Below are 20,792 nucleotides of genomic sequence, written 5' to 3' on the forward strand. Positions count from 1 at the left end.
TTTATTTTTATGCCACCATATTAAAATCTCTTTTTACAATCTGTTGCTTTTTTTTTTTAATCTATAAAGGAAATAATTATATTTCTCTAAAATTCAATATTTATATTTTGTTTTTTAGGGTGAAATGGGCCCCAGCGGAGATAAAGGATCACCTGGAATTTTGGGCAAAAAGGGAAGTAAAACAGAGTGTCCATATTGAGCTTTCCTTTTAATATAATGGAAATAAAATCTTGAATTTCAGTCCCAGCCCAACATTATAGCAGTTTTGTTCACCTTTTGAGGGGGTTTATTAAAAACAATGAGAAGAGGGAAAAATACCTGGTGACTGTTAAACATGGTATTTCTGAAATTTAAAAATATTTACAGTGAGAGATTCTTTGGAAAAGTAGCTGCTTAAAAATGTGTTAGCTGAGAATTTAATGTTACAGGCCTCCCTGTTTCTTCCACTGAAGGAAGATGATATTCATGCATATTTTAAATGCTCATTGCTTTTTACTTTTGCCAAGATGTGATTTCTGTGTTTAGATGCTGTAATAATTCTGCATCTATCAACATTTTGAACGTTTTACATCGTGTTTACCTGGCTTGTAAAACAGTGCTTTGCCAAAAGTTGTACAGCTAACACAAGCTGTAGTTCCTTGAATTCTGTCATTCATAATGAGGTTAACTTGCAAACATTGTTGCATGGATTGCTTGTTTTAATGTTCATTTTTAATACAGGGTGCAAAAGGTGAAAAGGGGAGCGCTGGTTTTCCTGGCCTTCCTGGACGTGCTGTGAGTTTGATAGTAAAAAATTCTTGAAAATTTTGCTAATTTTTTTTTTAAAAGATAAATTATTGTAGAAAATTGCTAAAACATTTGTATTTGTTTTCCAGGGAGAACCAGGAAGACATGGAAAGGATGGATTAATGGGTTCTCCTGGCTTCAAGGTATTTAAAAAAAAGATTTCTGTAACTCGTGAATTAACATTAGAACAATGTACCATTATTAGACGTTTTTTATATATGACCTTGGGATAAAATTAACAAGTTAAAAGGGTTTTTTGGTTTGTTTGTTTTTTTATTGTAACTTTTAAAATTATACTAAATTTCTTTTGTGTTTACTGTGAACTTTTATGTGTTAGGAATAAGATCCCAGGAAATTAGAAGGTTGAGTTTATTTGATAGGCCATCTAGATTGTTTTGTCTGGTGGATTAGAGGCAGATGTTTTTAGATCTGTTTCCCACGGGGTAAAGGTTTTAGAGGAAAAAAATGTACCCTTAACCCTGACAACTTCTTTATCAGTTGTGCAGTATGAGTATGAGACTATTTGAGGAAGAAGGAATTGCAAAGTGCCATTGACAAAGCTCAAAGAAACATGCCCTTAAGATATCTTAGCACCATCATGTTCTTACAAAAAGATGCTTTTTATTTACCAATTATGCAATGGAAACAGGCCTTCTATGATGTGGCTTGTTAAATAAAATATCAGGCATGTCTGTGTGTTTGTCAGCATGTCTGGGATGGAAAACAGCCCAAGTGAAAAGGTGATGGTCCTACTTTGGATATCTAAGGAAAGGATTTGTAATCCATCAGCCAATGAGGCTGTTGGTCTAGCATTGGATTTACAGATGTCTTCATGTTTCCTAACGGTCAGCACTTTGAAGCCAAAACTTGCTCAGAAATCTGGTCCAGATTTCCTTTGTATTTATTTTCTCTTCCTTTGGAAAAAAAATAGTCCATTTGTTTGCTTCAAGTGTTAGAAAAGTTCAAATATTCATGATTCCTCAAAAATTGTAGACAGAGCTTCCTAAGAAGTGACCTAAATATAAAATATTAAGATCCAATTTAAAGAGCTTAGTCCCCTCATATAAAATATATTTCACTGGATTTGTATTGTATTACCAGGTGCTGGGCAACAGAGGAAAAGAAAATCATCATGGCCCTTACTCTTACAGAATTCAATATCTTGAACTACTAAAGGGGGAAAGGGTAGGGAACTGTTTAGATTAAGAGTAAAGAGACATGCCAACCAAATGTAATGTAGAGATCTTGATTGTATTCAGGTAAAAAGAAATAATATTTAGACATTTTTTGGACATTTGGAGAAATTTGAATACCGACTCAATATTAGATAATATTATTGAATTGATGTTAAATCTCTTGGGATTCATAATGGTATTTAACTTTAAAACTAGGCATTCATTTAATTTCCCTTTGCCTTCTGTTAACATAGCCCATAAGCCTAAAGAAATGGGATGATTCTTTTTGGGGTTATAGAGTTTAGAGGATAAAACCAAGTTGGATTTCTAGCTCTTAAAGACTTTAGCTAGCTAGCTCTATGTCTTTCGTCAAATTCTTTAGCCCTAAGTTTTCTCCATTTCAAAAATGGAATAAATGTTACCTACTTAAAATGGTATTATGGGAACTGAGTAAGAGAAAGCACCCAGCACAGTAACTGATAGATAATAAGTGTACAATCAAGAATTATTCTTTGGTCCATTTCTTGATTCTAATATAACTTTGTTTCCTTTCCAGTTTTAATCTGTGGGTAGCACTTGTGAATACACATACCCACAAGTGTAAAACTTTGTTCACTCCTTTATTTTAAAACATCTTTATTAAGATACAATTCACATATCATACAATTTGCCCATTTAAAGTACACAAACCAGTGGTTTTTTTAGTATATTCACAAGCTTATGGAACTGTCACTGCAATCTAAGTTATAGAACATTTTAATCAACCCCAAAAGAAATCTCCGCACCCATTAGCAGCCACTCCCAATTTCCCTTCATCCCCACTTCCATCCCTAGGCAACCAACCATTAATCTATTTTCTGTCTCTATGGATTTGCCTATTCTGGACATTTCCTATAAATGAAATCATACAATATGTGGTCTTTTGTGGCTGACTTTTTTCACTTAGCATAAAGTTGTCAAGTTTATCCATGTTGTGGTATCTGCACTTCATTCCTATTTATTGCTGATTGTATTTCATTGCATGGATATATCACATTTATTTATCTGTTTTTCAGTTGATGAACATCTTGGTATATAGAGAGTGTTGCTATGAACAGTTGTGTACAAGTGCTTGTGCTGACATGTTTTCATTTCTCTTGGCTATATTCCTAGGAGTAGAATTGCTGGGTCAAATGTTAACTATGTTTGACATTTTGAGATAGTTCACTCTCGATATTTGCTTTCCTGATAGATTCATGCCACTGTCCACACCTAACCTTCATTATGTCTCTCTTTTTCTAACTAGTGTAGGGTTTCCTAAAAATGATTAGTTTCTTTCTGTCTTGTCTGTCTGTAATTTTTCACTGGAAACATTTGGGATTTTTTTAAAAACCTTTTTTTATTTTATAATCTGAATAACGAATCTTACCTAATTTTTCTATGACCTTTTTCAAACACATTTTCTTTACCCTCTACCCTTTTGTTTAGAAAGTTTTCAATCCTATAGAAAATTGTACCTAATACACATATGCCTGTTTATTTCTATAACGTATTTTTGTTGAACTATGGGAAAATAAATCACAGATGCCATGCATTTCTTTCCTAAACACTTTAGCTTGTATGTACTAAAAATTCTTTAAATACCATTATGACACCTAAAAGATTTAATATCAAAACAAAAATATTATCTAATATTGAGTGTGCATTTCAAATTTCTCCAAATGTCCAAAAAAAGTCTAAATAGTATTTCTTTCTACCTGAATACAGTCTCTACATTACACATTTGGTTGGCTTGTCTCTTAACTCTTTTAATCTAAAGCAGTCCCCTACTTTCCCCCACTTTGGTAGTTCAAGATATTGACACGAAATTTTCCTGCAGAGGGTTGCAAAATCCGAATTATTAGTTCATATTATTATAACAATGTTAAAATTCTGGAATTTTCTGATTCTTTATGATTATATTCAGAATAAACATTTTGGTAAAATGTTACGGGAGATGTTTTATGCTTTCTATTGCATTACATTAGAAGGCATATAGTTTCTGTCCTATTATTGGTGATGCTAACTTTGGTCACTGGGTTAAGGTAGTGGCAACAGCTATGTGTATTTAGGCATATGCATGTGTATGTGTTTATTTTGTTAATGGTATATCTTTCATTTATTTAGGTCCTCTTTAAATACCCTTCAATAAACTTTAATAATTGCCTTCATAAAAGTGTAGCATATCTTTTGTTAGTTTTTCTATAAATATTTAATATTATTGATGCTGTTGTAAAATATTACCATATGTTTGTCCTTGGTATGTCTGTAGGACTTGTAAAATGTCCTATCTTTCATTCCTAATATTGCATTTTTTGTAATAATGATTTCATATTGACACATACAGTTGAAATAAAGTACTTTCTCTTCCCCTCTCTCATCTGGGCCTGATATTCTTTTGTTGAGTAGTTCTTTGATAACTTTCTCTTATTTCTCACATAGAAATTGGTCTGATTTGTATAGAATTTTTAAAAATTCCTCCTTTATGAGATTTTTGTTTTGATTTCTTTGTATATTTATGCTTTTACTTTCTTTTTCTTTTTCTTTTTTTTTTTTCTTAATTATATCAGCAGCTGGTTTATTTTCAAACAACATGATCATTTAACTGTTGAATTCATTATTTGGAAGCAGTTTGAGATCTGTTGGAACAGATTGCTGGGACTGCCTCCAGAGCTCATAATTCAGTAGGTCTTCAGTAGGCACTGAAATTTTGCATTTCTAGGAAGTTCCCATGTGGTGCTGATCTGGGAACCCCACTTTGAGAACCACTGATGCTGGCAGTTCATCCTGAATATTGATAGGAGTGTTGCATTCAAGCATAGTTATCACGTTATTTCCCTGTAGTATTAGGGCCTGATATATCCCTTTTCTCTAATTTTTCAGGCTTTTTAACTAGCTTTCAAACAAATCCAACATACATCTTTGTTTCCTCTTTTCTATTTTCATATGCTTTTCTGTAGAACCATTGGATTAGCAGGATCAGCCCTTCCTCCAATTTAGTTAATTTAGAAAAATATTTATTTTTGCCCCCTTTATCTTCAAAAAGGTATCTTGTGTTTGTAAATAAAACTGGAACAGGTGAAATATTTGATGTTGGTTGGTATTTCACTGTGCTAATGAAATGCAAGAATTCATGAAAGTGGGAATATCATGTTTATATAATGTGATATGATTAAGTCTTTAAACTGCTAATTAAATTAGTCAGCATTCATTGGACCTTCCCATTCTGATTCATTTTCCACAATTTGCAGAAATTTATTAGAATATGAAACTGTGGAAAACAGTGCTGGAATATGCTTCTTAAATGCATGTATTCTAAGATTTTACTCCTATAAACCTATTTCACCTCAGGATTTGAAAATGCTTTTGTATTACTTTCTCTTGCTCTCAGCTAGAATAAAATGTTCTCTATGGCAATTTCAGAGAACTTCGCTTGTTATGATGTAGCACTTTGCTGGATAGAAACTGGCTTGTACTGAGAGTTAGCTTTCAAAAAGTCTAAATGTTTGTGGGTTTGTATGTGTGTGTTTCAAGAAGCTCTCTCTTGCTACTTTATTTTGTGTGGACAGATTCTTACTGTATTGATCTGTGGATATTGTACATTTTAGGATTAAATTCAGCTAATATTTACTGTGTTATTATAGATTCAGATACTTTTGTATACATTAACAACTGTTTCATTTGGAAAAAATTTATAGTATTCAAAAAGGTGGATGTAGAATAGGATGCTTAAATAATTTGAGAATAACAATTTAGAGGGATATGAGCTGAAGATTATTATAATTTTGTTAATTATCTAAAAATATACATTTTAGATGTTTCCTAAATAGGTAGATACTAAATTAAAGTGCTAGGTAATTTGAAGTAATAAACTATATTTACCTATAGTAACTCCATATTTAATGAAGTTTCATTTTGACTTTAAAATACAACTTTTGAAAGCCAAGGGAAAATTAGTTCCAATTGGACTATCAGTTTTAAAATGAAAATGAAAGTCAAAATAATTATGAAATGGGATAATACTGTTCTTTGGTCACCTTTATATAAAAGATAAGAATAAGCAATCTCCTGACACATGAATCTATGGTATCACAATTATTTTATAAATTAATGCAATTATATGTCATCATGTAGAGATTTTTGATATTCATATAGTCACTTATGAATTTCAGAAAAAGCTTATTCTATGTTGGGAAATATTAAAATCAGTGAACCAGAAGTAACTTTCATTTTCCTATGTTTGTATCTAATGTGCTTTAATAGATAGTGTTATAATATTTACTCTTATTTTGGTAAGCATACCTGAAGATGGAATTCTCTATTTCTTTTTATCAAATCATGTAAAAGGGAGAAGCAGGACCCCCAGGTGCTCCAGGGCAAGATGGACCACGTGGAGAGCCTGTGAGTAACCTTCTTGTTCTGGTTCGCTAATGCTGCCGTTATACAAAATACCAGAAATCAATTGGATTTTTATAAAGGGGGCTTATTTGGTTACAAAGTTATTGTCTGAAGGCCATGAAAATGTCCAAATTAAGGCATCAACAAGAGGATACCTTCATTGAAGAACAGCCAATGGTGTCTGGAACACCTCTGTCAGCTGGGAAGTCACGTGGCTGGTGTCTGCTGTTCCTTTGCTCCTGGGTTGCATTTCAAAATGGCTTTCTCCAAGATGTCTGTGGGCTTGTCTCTCTTAGCTTCTTGGGAGCAAACTCTGTGCTAGCATCTCTTAGTAAGCATCTCCAAATGTCCTTCTGTCCGCATCTCCAAGCATCTCTAAGCACCAGCAAGCGTCTGGGTCTTGGCTTAGCATATCTTGGGGGTGTTTTTTTTATCTCTCTACTCTCTGTGAGAGCTCACTTTAAAGAACTCCAGTACTACTCAAGACCTACCCTGAATGGGTGGTGTCAAATTTCCATGGGAACATTCAATCAAGAGGTCATACCCTAATCAACATACTAATCTGTCTGCCCCCATACAATTGCATTGAAGAATATGGCTTTTTGGGGGACATAATATATCCAAAGCAGCACACTTCTCATTTCAGATCTAAAGGATGAAGTTCTTTCCTGCCATTAAATCCTTTGACTACTTAGATTCTCTTCTAGATTCCCTATTCTTATCTAGCGACTTCCAGATTTGGATGTTGTAGGAGTTCTTTGTGAAACATCATACAGTACTGATACGTTGAAATATTTAAGCCTCTTTAACAAACCTCTTTAAGACTTAAAACAAACAAAGGATTTTACTAGCAGGAAATTTGCATTCATTATGAATCAAAACCACAAACACGCATGTCCACACAGTCAGGTGTTTAACATAAGCATCATGGTCTGTTGCTGGGCCTTTAGTCAGTGTCACTTGGGAATTATTTTGTAGTGTGCTCTCAGGGACTGAGTGTTCAATAAAAGCCAGGGACAGAGAAATTTATGATTGAAAAGGATTAAATCTGAATCCTGGATATCTGTATTTTTAGCATTTGTCTTAGGTGATCCTTAATTTCAGATGAATTTTGGAAATACAGTTTGGTCCCACATTTTATTCCCACCATTCACAGCCAACATTTAAAACCTCAGAGACCTCATTTTATTCATTAACGGTACCTATCCTCGGTGAATTTGCAGTTTGTTTTAGGAGGAATTTCATCAAGAAATGAAATAATAGCTAAGGATATATAGTAATTTATCATGAAGTGCTCAGTTGAATAACTGAGGATCTGAAATTGGACATGAGAGGGAGAAAGGTGTCACCAAGTCTTCTAAAATGGGGTGGAGGGGCTTAAACTCGTCTTAGAAACACCCAATCAATGAATATTTGTTGAATTCTCACCTTGTGTGTTATGATATACTAGGGCAAGTACTATATAGACTCACTGTCTTCAAGGAGCTTATAAATTAATTTGGAAGACTGCAAAAAAATATGCAAATCGTAACCAACAAAAGGTAGTTTATAGTAAGTCAAATATGGATTTGGCATATGGTCAGAAGGCCAGGGATTGAAGACAATCTCTGCAACATTCCACCTATGTGAACTTGGATAATTCACTTACCATCTCTGAATATCATTCCCCACATCTGAAAAATGTAGATGCTTATATGCTACCCCATAGGATTGCTGTGCGGCTTCTGCAAGGAAACATGTGGAGAGATTTGTTAAACATTGCACTAATGCATGGGGTTATCTTAAGTGCTGAAAGAGTGTATCGAAGGAATCCTGTAACTTGGGGTGGTTGAGAAGTTTTTACCACGAATTTGGAGCTAGATTTCATCTTGAAAGGATGAATAGGAGTGAAAAGGAGACAAGAGAGGGAACTAGTATGAGTTAAAACACAGGTGAAGTGATCAAAGGAGTGTCCAAGAAATAATAAAATGATCTTACTGAGGTCCTGAGGCTGTTGGGTGGCAGGAAGTAAAGTTGGAAAAGTAGTTAGGACCATCAAATGGAGATTCTTGACTTTGAATTTGGAAAGTAAACTTTATTCACTTGCCAATGATGTTTTGTGAGATTTAAAAAAAAAGGAATATGATGATGAAAAGATGGGCTTTAGAGACCGTCTGGTGTGTGCAGAATGGATTGGGGGGAGAAGAGCCTGGGGCCAAGACACTATTTCACAGGCTATTTTGATAGAGCAGGCCTGGGGTAATAAGACCTCAGTTAGGGTGTTAATAGGAATGCAAGGAGTTTAATAGGGAGAAATGTGAACTCAGTACATCTGAGCCAGAATGAGTTTTATTAAGGAAGAATTACAGGGCTTGACAACTGAATATGAGAAGGAGTGTGTTTATTTATGTTCTTATTTCAGAAAGAATAGGGTAAAGAGAGGAAGAGACAGAGGGAGAGAGATGGGGTAAGAAGGAGAGAAGGGGAGGAGAAGGAAGAAAAGGTAGATGTAAATAAGAGACAATGGACATGCCGCCGAGTTATAGTTTACTAAACTACTGTGTTTGTGAGTCAGTTATTTGGAATTTGTAACTTATTTCCCCATAGAAACAATGTTAGAAAGGGCAAACTGATCAGCAAGTCTGTGCAAACCATAATGCAATGAGAGCAGTATATATTTACTTTGAAAATAATACTATTGTGATTCTATTAATGAAACCAAACCAAGAAAAGAGTTTTGACTAGAAATCAGGTGTTCTGAAATGCTAGTACTTTAGAGGATATTTTCTCCTCCCAAGGCTGCCAGTTCCTCACTGTCAGCCAAAACAGTTGTTTGCTCCTTTCTTGCCTGCTCTCCCTTTATTCAAGGCTTGTCCCTGTCCAGAACTTTTGCACTAGAATAAAGTTCCATTTCAGACAGTATGGCCCTTCAGCCTTCAGCCTTTGATTTTTCCCTTTCCTTCCTCCTCTCCCTCCGTGCAATCCTTTATTGAATTCCTATATTGTGCAAGCCATTGGGTTCAGTGATGAAACATAGGTACTGTCTTATAGAGGCTTACAGTCTAGTCGGGAAGATAGACACTGAAAGAATTGACAAACAAAAAATAAATCACAAAGGTCTAAAAGAAAAGCAAGCAAGGTGCTTAGGTAGAGCATAGTGGGAGTGGGGTTGTGGGCTATTTAGATGCATTCTCTCCGCTTTACCAACCAGATGGAAACTGAGTTACTCAGTGAGACCCTTCAGCCTCCTCTCCCACCCCAGCCCACCCAACTAAGGAAGGCAAAGAGGACCTCGTAACCCCCTTCTCCCACTCCCCGCTCTTTACTGCTGGATGGTGAAGAAGCAGCCAGGTTTCCTATGCCAGGAAACATACTCTGTTAGGAAAGCAATGAATAGACTAAGCATCTAAAATCTGCCAGTGTTATCTTGGTAAAAATCTTCCATCTTGTATTCTCTTCTAAATGGGAACACGTATCATTACAAACTATTCTTTTGTTTTTACAGTCAATGAAAACTTGGTTGTTAGAAAAACTTCCTGTGAAGGTTGATCTTTACCATTTGTGGAAAAACTTTCAAAATGGAAAAGATTAAATTTTATATATTTGGTGATATGAAGAAATGAAGACTCTTCCATTGTATATGAATATTTGTTTTAAGCATTTATAATGAATGAACTGGCCATGCTGCAAAGGACGTGTTCAGTTTTACTTTATAATGTGATAGCCAAGAAAATTAATGGAGCTTAAATTCCGAGGACAGAAGCTTTTAGAAAAATAATTTAGAGCTAATTAAACATAGCTTATGGCAGCCTGATTATGATTCATCTCTGTAGCAGATTGATAAATATGAACCCTAACTCTTGGAATTCAAATTAAGGACAAAAGCTGTATATCATTGGGAAATGATTACATTGCTTTAAAGTTCAACCACATTCACATGCCTATCCTTTGAATTTTAAAAGCTTGTATTGTTCAGTTTTAGTCAATCATGAAAGCAATTTACTTTCTAAGTGGCAAATTAAAGCCACTTGACTTCCATCCAGGTGCACTGTAAACGCAATTCGAACCCTTGATGAAATTATTATTATCACCTTCAACTTTTTATCACTGTGTATAAAGATTATAATCTTTCATTTGTTTATTCAGCAAGCATTTACTGAGTGTCTGCCTTGCGCCAGACGTTGTATTATTGAAGAGAATGTGAAGATTAATTTGTCATAGCCCTGGGCTTGAGGAGTCAGATGAGTTAATAGATGACAACATTGTGTAAATGCTATGGAGGTAGACACAGAGAGTGTTGAAAAGTTTTAGAAGATGTGCATAACCCTGGATAAGTTTGGGGGCATTGCTAATATGTATGCGGTGCTGGTGGTGGTCATCGTCTTTGCCATTTTCTTCTTTACTAACAGTTTTAAGATATAATTCACATACCACACAATTCACCTGCTTAAAGTGTACAAGGATGCATTCTTAAACAACATGCTCTCTTGGTCAAATCCGGAAAGATAAATAGGATTGGCCTGTCGCTTTACCTGGCAAGGACAGGAACATGTAGCATGCTCCAAAACAAAGACGTAAGAGAAAGCTTGGTGCTCTGTGAAGAGCTGAGAATAGTCCAGCCTCCCTGAATTTATGGAGGGGGAGGGTTAGAAATATCAGATGGGGTTCTTGGGTTAGGTAGGTGCCCAATCAAGAAGGGCCTGAGGTCTGCGCTAAAGATTTTGGACTTAAATCTTAGAGAAGTGATAGCTGTTCAAGGGTCTTAGGCAAAGAGTGAGTTGATTAGATAATTTGTTTTAGAAAGATCACTCTGACAGCAGAGTGGAGACTGAGTAAGAGGTGGGCTAAGGTGGAGCCTGATGGCAGAGCAGCTGAGCTCTGTCACCTCCAGTACCAACTAAAGGAAGAGCATTCAGAGTTGGGAGGGCGAGAATGGGACTGATTTTAAATGAATTAAGGACTTGAGGATCAATTGTTTGTGGGTAAAATGAAAAAGGATGACTTTCAAAGACTGAGAGCATGGATGGGGGGGCACTGGAACACCAAGAATAATCAGTTTTAGCTGGGGAGGTGACCCCAAGATATTTTCAAATGGAAAATATCTAGATACTAACAGAGGCATTTAAATATGAGGGCTATATCATCAGGAAAGTCTAGAAAAGAATAGACTTGTGCAAATGGAGACTAATAAAATTCCAATAACAAATAGTGGCCTCAGATTTAAGGAAATTTTAGAATTTCTCTGAATATTAGGTGTGGTGGATTGAAAAATGGTCCCCAAAGATATCAGGTCCTAATCCCTGGAACAAATAAATGTAACCTTATTTGGAAAAGGGTCTTTGAAGATGTGATTAAGTTAAGGGTCTTGTGATGGGAGGATTATCCTGGATTATCTGGGTGGACTTGATCCGACCAGTTCAAAGTCCTTAAGAGCAGATCTGGGGTTTCTCTGATGGAGAAGAAATTCCATCTAGAGATAGCTGCATCAATTCCTGCCCAAGGGTTTCCAGCCTGCCCTTCCTGACAGCCTGCCCCACAGATTTTGGATTTGTTCTATCTAGGATCAACTGTCATGTAAGTCAATTCCTTGCAGTAAAATTATATACAGTCTCCTACTTGTTATGTTTCTCTGGTAGAACCTTGACTGATACAGATTTTTGTACTAACAAGTGGGATACTGCTGCAACAAATACTTAAAAATGTAGTACTAGTTTTGGGATTGGGTCATGGGTAGAATTCTGAGACACAATAGAAAAAGCCCAGAATACCTTGAACAGACTGTTGGCAGAATATGGATATTAAAGTCTCTGGCTCTGAGTGTTCAGGAGGAAGTGGAGCGTGGTAGAAAAAGCCTATATCATCTTAGAGAATACACATATATTCAAGACAGTTGGTCAAAATCTGGACATTGAAAGCACTGCTGTGAGGGCTCAGAAGGAAATGAGGAACATGTTATTGGAAATTGGAAGAAAGGTAGTCCTTGTTATATAGTGCCAGAAAACTTCACTGACTTGTGCTCTGCATTGGTGTGGAAAGCAGAACTTGTAAATGATGCATTTGAGTTTTTAGCTGAGATTTCAAAGCAGTGTTGAAGGCATGACCTGTTTTTTTTCTTGCTGCTTGTAGTAAAATGTAAGAGGTTAAAGATGAATTGAGGAAAGTACTGTTAAGGAAAAGGGAATCAGCATTTGATGATCTGGGAAATTTTCAGACTCTCCAGGTTACAAAAGATACTAAAGTAAGGAGATTCACTGTTAGGAAAGCTTGCTCTGGAGAGAAGGCCAAAGGTGTGGCTGGAAAACTTTTGATAATGCTGAAGAGATTAGTCATGTGACTCTTAGAGCCACTCAGCCATCTCAGCAGAAGCCAGGAATAGAGGAGATTATCCAGGAAAGACCTATGGAGGAGCTTCTTGTCTAATGGTGTGAATCTCTGTGATATACTCAAGAAATCTCAAGATTTTTGAGAATGTTGTATCAGCAGAAGTTTGGACTGAAATGAACAGAATGAAGGAAAATAGACTCCCCAAATTCTACAGGCAAGTAACAGGCTGATAAAAATACTTAGCTGCAGACTTGTACAACCTTTCAAGTAAAGGAAAAACGACTCTGGGCTAGAGCCAGAGGCACAGAGGCCAGAGTGGCTGACCCACAGAGCAGAGCCTTAAGCCACAGAAGATTGTTCCCAAACCTTGAAACCTAGTGGAATTTGCCCTGCTGGATTTTGAAATTGCTTAGGGGTAGTGACTTCTTTCTTCCACTCACTTTTCCCCTTTTGGAATAGTAAGGTCTATAACTGTTATCCTATGCATGTCTCACCATTGTATTTTGGAAGGAGATAACTTGCTTCCCAGTTTCACAGGTTCACACATGGGGATTTTGCCCCAGGATGGATAATACTGAGAGTCTCACCCATAACTGATTTAGATGATGAGATTTAGATGATGAGATTTGGATTTGAGGCTGTCATGAGTTGTGACTTTTGGGGATTTGGGGATGGGGTGAATGTATTTTTGGTGGAACAGATGTGAATTTCTGGGTGTTAGAGAGTGGACTGTGGTTGGTTGAAAAATGCTTCCCCAAAGATATCAGGTCCCAATCCCTGGGACCTGTAAATATTACCTTATTTGGGAAAAAAAAAAGGTCTTTGCAGATGTGATTAAGTTAAGGATCTTGTGATGAGGAGAATATCCTGGATGATCAGGTAGACCCTAAATGTCATTACAAGTCTAAATTTCTTAGAGGGTAATTTGACACAAAGAAGAGGAGGAGGCAGTTGAGCATGGATGCTGTGATTGAGTGATGCAGCCACGCCTGGAGGAATGATGGCGGCCTCCAGAAGCTGGAAGAGGCCAGGGTGGATTTCCCAAGCACCTCTTGGGCAGCAGCCATGCTGACAACTTGATTTTGGACTTCTGGGCTCCAGAAATGTGAGAGAATAAAATTCTGTTGCTTTAAGCCACCAAGTTTGTGATAATTTTTTATATCACCCTTAGGAAACTTATACACTTGGCTTTTCGTTTAGTCTAATTCTTAACATTCATTTATTAATGAAACTATGTAAAAAGGCATGTGAACACATATTAGTGTATATTGCCACATGATTGGTAACACGTACTGATCAAAAACCACTTTGGGTTACAATAAGTTGATTAAAAAAAACTTTCTTTAAATGACAATTTGGTTAAAAACAAGGCCCCTCCTTCACCAATATTTTTTGTATCATCAGTTCTGTTAAACTCTCATGTGCTTATTTAAAAGTTTTTTGTCCATTTCTTAGAATTTGTTTTTCCTGCACTTTTGCTTTATTCTAGTTAGTAACTTTTAGCCCATATTTCTTCCCATACTATTCATCATGCTGCAATGTTGGAACAATTTAAATGTCTAATACACAATATTTATATAACTCATAGTTAGGAAATATAGTGTATGAATATGTTATGTATAAAAAAGGATCTGCGTGGATAAACATCATGTGGTTTAATCATGCTTCAATTACTTTGCTTATTTTTCCCCTGGGTTGGTTTTTGAGATCCATTATGTCCCATTTTTGCTTGCTTATATTTTACTTTCTCATATGAGCATGTTATTGTTTTTGTAATAAATTATAAAAATTTAAGGCCTGGATTTTTGAGTGTTTTGTGGTTTTTCTTTTTTTTCAAAGATGTTGAGCTTGCCAGACTACGTGTTCATTTTTGTGCCAAGGAGTGAAGGACAACCAGGTTGCTTCAAGGAAGACTCAGTTGTTGGAAATGTGTTTTCCTATATTCTCAAAGTCATTCTGATTTTTTCTTTGGCAGTTGGGTAGGTGGCGGGACAGGGCAGTACAGGGGCAGTACTGCTGTACACTAAAAGGAACAGTAGTTAAAAATCAATAAGGGGGAACATTCATTTTCAACCAAATCAGCCTTTAGACCAAATTATCATGTCCTGCTTGTTTGCTTTGGCCAGTTGTTGGCAATCAAATTACCTGCAGCGTCAACGTTGCCAACACTTCTTTGTCTTTTCTGTTGTCCTGGTGCTCAATCCCGATGGCCTGATGTGTTTAGTGTACCACTTTTCCTTAGGCAGCCTAAGCCATGCATCGGCTAGTTCTCAGCTCACTAGCCAGCCCCATTTTGCACAGGTAGCATTGCGGCTCACGGTGAAGATTTGTAGGCAGGCCTTGGGCTCCAGTCTCTGAGCCATGACCCTGGAGCTCCATAATGACGAGGAAAGGCATGCCATGTCTTCTGGATGTGTAGAGGTGAGCACATATTTCTTAGTTAAGGATGTCGTTAGCCTTTTTAATCTGGAAATGTTTGCTGTATCATTTTCCTAGGAACAAAGACGTAGGAGTCCCTGTAACATGTTTGAGGACATTGGCTCATAGAGACCTTTGTTGTTTCCTTCCTCATGCCTTTTGGATTCTTGCTAAACCACATATTACGCTTGCCTTTATGGTGTAATGTTAATGCTAAGCTGGTCCCAAGTCATCATTTACTTAAGGAACAAGTAGGTCTTTTGTTTACTTATCTTTTCTGTGGTGTGATTTGACTTGCCAAAGTTAATGTTGAATTGCTACAGTGGTTTCTCACATGCAAAAACCTGCTTTATTATGCTAGTAATGTGGAGGTGCCTTTATTTGTCCATTTGACCGTATTCTTTATTTAATTTGAGAAGAAAGATAAGAGGAAAAGAAAAAAATGCTTGTTATGTTGTTCTTATTTGGTTAGCAATTACATGGTAAGTTTTTAAAGTCTTTTGTGCAACTTGTAACACATTTTTCTCCAAAATCCTTCTTTCAGACTTTAGGAGTGGTACCTTCTCTGTATGTGTTCTTAATCTGAAAAACGTACCTGCCCTTAAAGATTTCACACAGAACTTCTCACTGTGGTGGCAACCCACATTTAGCAATTTGTAAAATGAAACTCTGAAAATTCAGCTGTATTTATTATTACAATAATCCCTTGCTTGTTCCAGAGGTTATATTATAAAACCTGATAGAGAAAAATTCTTTACAATGCATTTTGAAGTAAGTTTTCCTAAATTAAATACTTTAAATGTCTGATTTATCAATATGTGTAACTAAATTTGTAAGCAATATCTACAGCTTTTTGGTCTCCCAATACATGACATTTGGTATTGTATTGACTGTGATTTCTCTAACATGACAAAGCAAATGTTGGCCCATTATCTGTACAAATAAATAAAATCACACTGGCTTTCATCATGAATCTGTTTCATTCTTTCCTAATATAAATGATATCATTGGCATGGTAAAACCAGACAACTTTGTAAAGCAGCAGTGTGGATTTTAAATTAGAAGCTCTGTACCTATGGTACTGATCTTTTTGTTTGTTTGTTTGTTTTTTGTTTTTATTTTTATATCTTTTTTGGTCATTTTTAAAATATGGTCATTGTAAGAACCATTGATAAACATTAAAATCAACTTATTTGAATTTTCCTCTTCTCTATTCCTCTCTTTATAATTTGAAAGAGACTTAATGAAGTCCTGAAATAACCAGAGGAATACATGCTATTGCAAATAGGAAATGATACATGGTTAATTTTCAGAATGGGTAACATATCTCTGAATAAATAGAATCACATTGTTGCTGATGTCCGTGCAGTAGTCTCTCTGGCATGGGAACTGGTACATCCATCTCTGTTTTAAAGAGAATGTGTGAGAGGAATATTACATCACTGTCTATACAGGATATTCAGTCAAGGTTTCTAGACTTGATATCATGTAAATGGACTGCTACTGTCACCCCATAAAATATGTTCTTCCGCCATATGGGATGGGAGTAGGGTGAGTGGAGCAGGGAGGATTATGCATAGTTTTCATTCAAAACCTCTTATTTTATTTTACATCAAATTCTTGAATTAGTCCAAATACATTCTCCATTTTCAAAGCATGAGAAATAATAGCATTAGCTATATTTATTTTGGAAAAATCAACTTCTTTGTGCAAAAATGGAGGAAATGCTACATAGTATAGCTAATTTTGTCAACTGTCAAATTCCTAGCCCTTCTATCAAAGAAAGTGCTTCTTAAACACAGCATTGTCTTTCCCTAAGAAATATTGAAGCCCTTGTCCAAAGAGCTTATCCTTGGCAGTGTGTGAAAAATTATCAGCAAGAATAACCGCCCAAGGCATAAAAACTACTTTTTTACTTTTAAAAGCCAAATTTCACAATGATTTCTTGGATGACTTAAGTGTGAGGAAAAATCTTGAGAATTTTTTGAAATATAGAAATTAAATGGGGCAATTTACTTTCAGGCAATTCATACACTTTCTGCTCTTAAAAGCTTATTTTAAATGGTAGTACATTGTTTAAATATAAAATTCTGATATTCTTGATCTTAAGATTTTTTTAGAATATTTTCAGTTGTTAATTTCTTGCTGTGTTAACTTTAAAAAAATAGTTCTCCTTTTTTCCTATTTTCCTTTCATCCTTTCGACAAGTTCACTGAGTTGTTTATACACGTTTTTTTGACAAGATGTAATCAAATATTCTAAGATAGGGTTTGAAAAATAAATGTTATATTTTGTTTCTTGCGTAATATCAACTAATTGAATAGACGTATCAGGAGAGTTGCCTTAGAAGATGGTTCTGGCTCTCAATCATTATAAGTTTTAAAGTATATTTTTATTTATTTTATTTGTTTTAATTACTTAAAAACATAGAAGTTGTGTTGTAATTTTGAAAGTGAGCCTTCACTTACCAAAATACAATTCCCATCCCCAGAAATAACAACTGTTATTCGTTCAATGAGATTCTTTCTGAACTTTATATTTATAAGTATATTAAAAATCATACACATTTTTAAAATAAAAAAGTTTTCACTGAAACTTTTATCTGACTTCACAGTATTATGGATGTTTTGCCTTATCAGACTGTGAGACAGTGTAAGATCTACCTCATTTTTAACAGTTTAAATTTATTTGTAACATAAATTTATTTCATCTAACCCTTCTCCTATTGTTGTTACATATATTCCCACATTATTGTGCAATATTTTTCCTGAAGGATATATTCCTATAAATGGAAAAGCCACTTCAGAACATAGCCTATGTGATATTCCTGATTTTAAGCAGGACTGTCCAGTATTTCACAAAAATGATTTTTACAATTGGTTTCTGATTGATTCAGATTCAGGTTTGCAAATTTCTCTTCTATATCTTGATTATGAAGAGTTTTTAATAAATGATGCATGATAAATTTTATAAAATATTTTTAGTATCTTTTGAGATGGTTATTTCTATTTTCTTTTCTAAACTATTAATGTAGCAACTTACCTGAATATAACATATTATATGGATATATTTCTTAATATTCGACAATCCTTGCATTCCTTAAACAAATCCTACTTGTCATACTACATTTTGTTCTGAGACACTGCTATATTTGATTTGCTAATATTATAGTAAACCTATTTGCATTTATATCACTCTGTAGATTTTTTTTTTAGACATTATTCTTGACTGGTTTTGGTTATTAAGGTTATAGTAACCTCATAATTTGAATTGAGACAATATCTATCTTTTTAATGCCCTAGAGAACTTTAAATAACTTAGAAGCTATCTGGTTCTTAGATATTAGTATTTCTGTGGTAGGCAAAACAATTCCGCCCCAAAGATATCCACATCCAATGCCTGGAACCTGTGAATTCTTTACCTTACATGGCAAAAGGGACCTTACAGATGTGATCAAAGTTGATGACCTTGAGGTGGGGAGATTATGCTGGATTATCTGGGTGGGCTCAATTTCAATCTAATCATACTACTAAAAAGTAGAAGAGAGTGGAAGAAGAGAAGTGGGTCAGAGAGCTGCAACTTGAGAATGACTACATCCACTGTTGCTGGCTTTGAAGATGGACGATGGGAGCCACAAGTCAAGGAATGTGGTGGGCATTCCTCAGTTTATAGCTAGCTAGAAAATGGGGACCTTGGTCCTACAAACACAAGGAACTGAATTTTGCTAACAACCAGAAAGAGCAGGAAACAGATTCTACCCTAGAGCCTCCAGAAAGGAATGCAAACTTTCTGACATCTTGAATATAGCCCAGTGAGACTCGTGCTGGATTGTAGGATTTATTATCCTACAGAACTGTAAGATAATAAATTTGTGTTGTTTTAAGCTACTAAATTTGTAGTAATTTGTTATAGCATCAATAGAAAATGAATATAGTTTCCTTTATAGTTTTTACTTTAGTTGATGCTTAATTGTGTATGTAGATTTTCTATCTAATTGGGTTAATTTTGGCAATTTTGATTTCATAGGTTATCATCCTTTTCTATATTTTCAGGTTCATTAGATTAAATTGAAATATTTTATGCTGTCTAAATTAGAGTGGATTTTTAAAAATTATTACATAACTTGTCATATTAAGAAAGCAAAACACATTCAGTATGGAAAGCAGAGAAAATATAACAAAATAAAGCAAAAATATCATAATCTAACCACCCAAGCATGACCACTACTAACATTTGGTGTATATTCCTCTAGGAAAACTATATCTATATGTTTGTATATATGTGTATTCATAGATAACTATATATATATATATATGAATTTGTAATCTATATATACACACACATATGTGTGTGTATGTGTATATGACAACTTTTTTCTCAGCTTGCTGTTTCACCTAGTAATGATTGTAAGCATTCTTTTTCCACAAAGTGACTTTTCGTGTTGTAATAGAATGAATGTGCCACAATTTAAGTATCCTTTGTCAATTGCTGGACATTTAGTTACTTCTACTTTTCAGTGTCTTTTATACAATTTATAGACCACTTCATACCTTTCCTGAATCCAAAATTGAAGATGCTTATGTAATTTAGTCCTCATCTCATTTCATAGCAATTAAATAAATTAATATATAATATATAATACATAATGTTGATTATGAATGCTAAGCAAGTGATGGGCATAAGTCTACATCTTTATTTCTGGGAGAAATAAAAACAACTTTTGCTCAGAATCTCCATCTTTACCGCAGTAAACCTGATTGGTAACACCTTCTCCTGCTGGTATTGATGCCAGGCCAACAGCCACACAGAGCTTTGAAATAAAGCATCTTTAAGGGTCTTTGACCATTTTTCTTTCAATCCTTACATGGTTCAGTGAACCAGTTGACCTGATTATGAGTCTTTACTTTGTCACTTTTTTATAGTATGATTTTGTATAAGTCACTTAACCCTTTAAGGCTCAATTTTCTCTCTTATATAAGGAATTGATAATGGATGTCTTTATAAGCTAAGATTTTTGAGAGGCTCAAGTAAGAGAATATATAGGAAAGTGATGACTATCCTGTGTTGTCCAGTATGGTAGGAACTAACCACTTGTGGCTATTTAAATGCAACTTAATTAAAATTAAATAAAAATAAAAATTCAGTTCCTTAGATACACTAAGCACATCTCAAGAGTGCAATAATTACATATGGATATTGGCTACCATATTGGATAGTGCAGGTATAGAACGTTTCCATTATCACAAAAAGTTTTATTGGACAGAGCATAGTATATTGATCTATAAAGCCCATTGCCTGAGGAATTTAAAAATTGTCTCTAGTCTTAATTTCTTTTTTGTATTAAATTTAACAAAAAAATTGCAAGTGTAAATTTGAGATTCCACTTTATTTTCTAGAAACTAGTGAGCTTTATTGTCCCAGTTAGTCATCTACAGCCATCATCTCATTGTTTTTCAGTAGGAAAAATGGGAATATGCATTAAATAAGCATAACAATGCACAGTGGGATGCTATGCAATAAGTAGTTCAGTGATTTAGATGGGGCAGTATATACACAATACTTCAAAAGTAAGAGGTTATAAATAAAAGACACTTAAAAGATATTAAATTAGATAATATTTCAAATATTTGATCATTTACTTTTAAGTATATAAATTATGGTTAAAATTGGTTCATTAGTTTGTTTTCTTTGTCA

At 34.9% G+C, this 20,792-nt stretch overlaps 1 protein-coding gene across 3 annotated transcripts in view; it reads left to right on the plus strand.

The window, feature by feature from the left end:
• COL21A1 (collagen type XXI alpha 1 chain) overlaps nt 1-20,792 on the plus strand; it is a 211,668-nt gene that overhangs the window by 142,128 nt on the left and 48,748 nt on the right. For all 3 annotated transcript variants that reach the window (XM_037844101.1, XM_037844100.1, XM_037844102.1), the window contains 4 exons: nt 119-172; nt 721-774; nt 876-929; nt 6,327-6,380. In XM_037844101.1, the coding sequence (XP_037700029.1) occupies nt 119-172; nt 721-774; nt 876-929; nt 6,327-6,380 (216 nt within the window). The remainder of the gene's footprint in view (nt 1-118; nt 173-720; nt 775-875; nt 930-6,326; nt 6,381-20,792) is intronic.

This window comes from Choloepus didactylus, chromosome 7 (assembly GCF_015220235.1).
Source record: "Choloepus didactylus isolate mChoDid1 chromosome 7, mChoDid1.pri, whole genome shotgun sequence".
Lineage (NCBI taxonomy): Eukaryota > Metazoa > Chordata > Mammalia > Pilosa > Megalonychidae > Choloepus > Choloepus didactylus.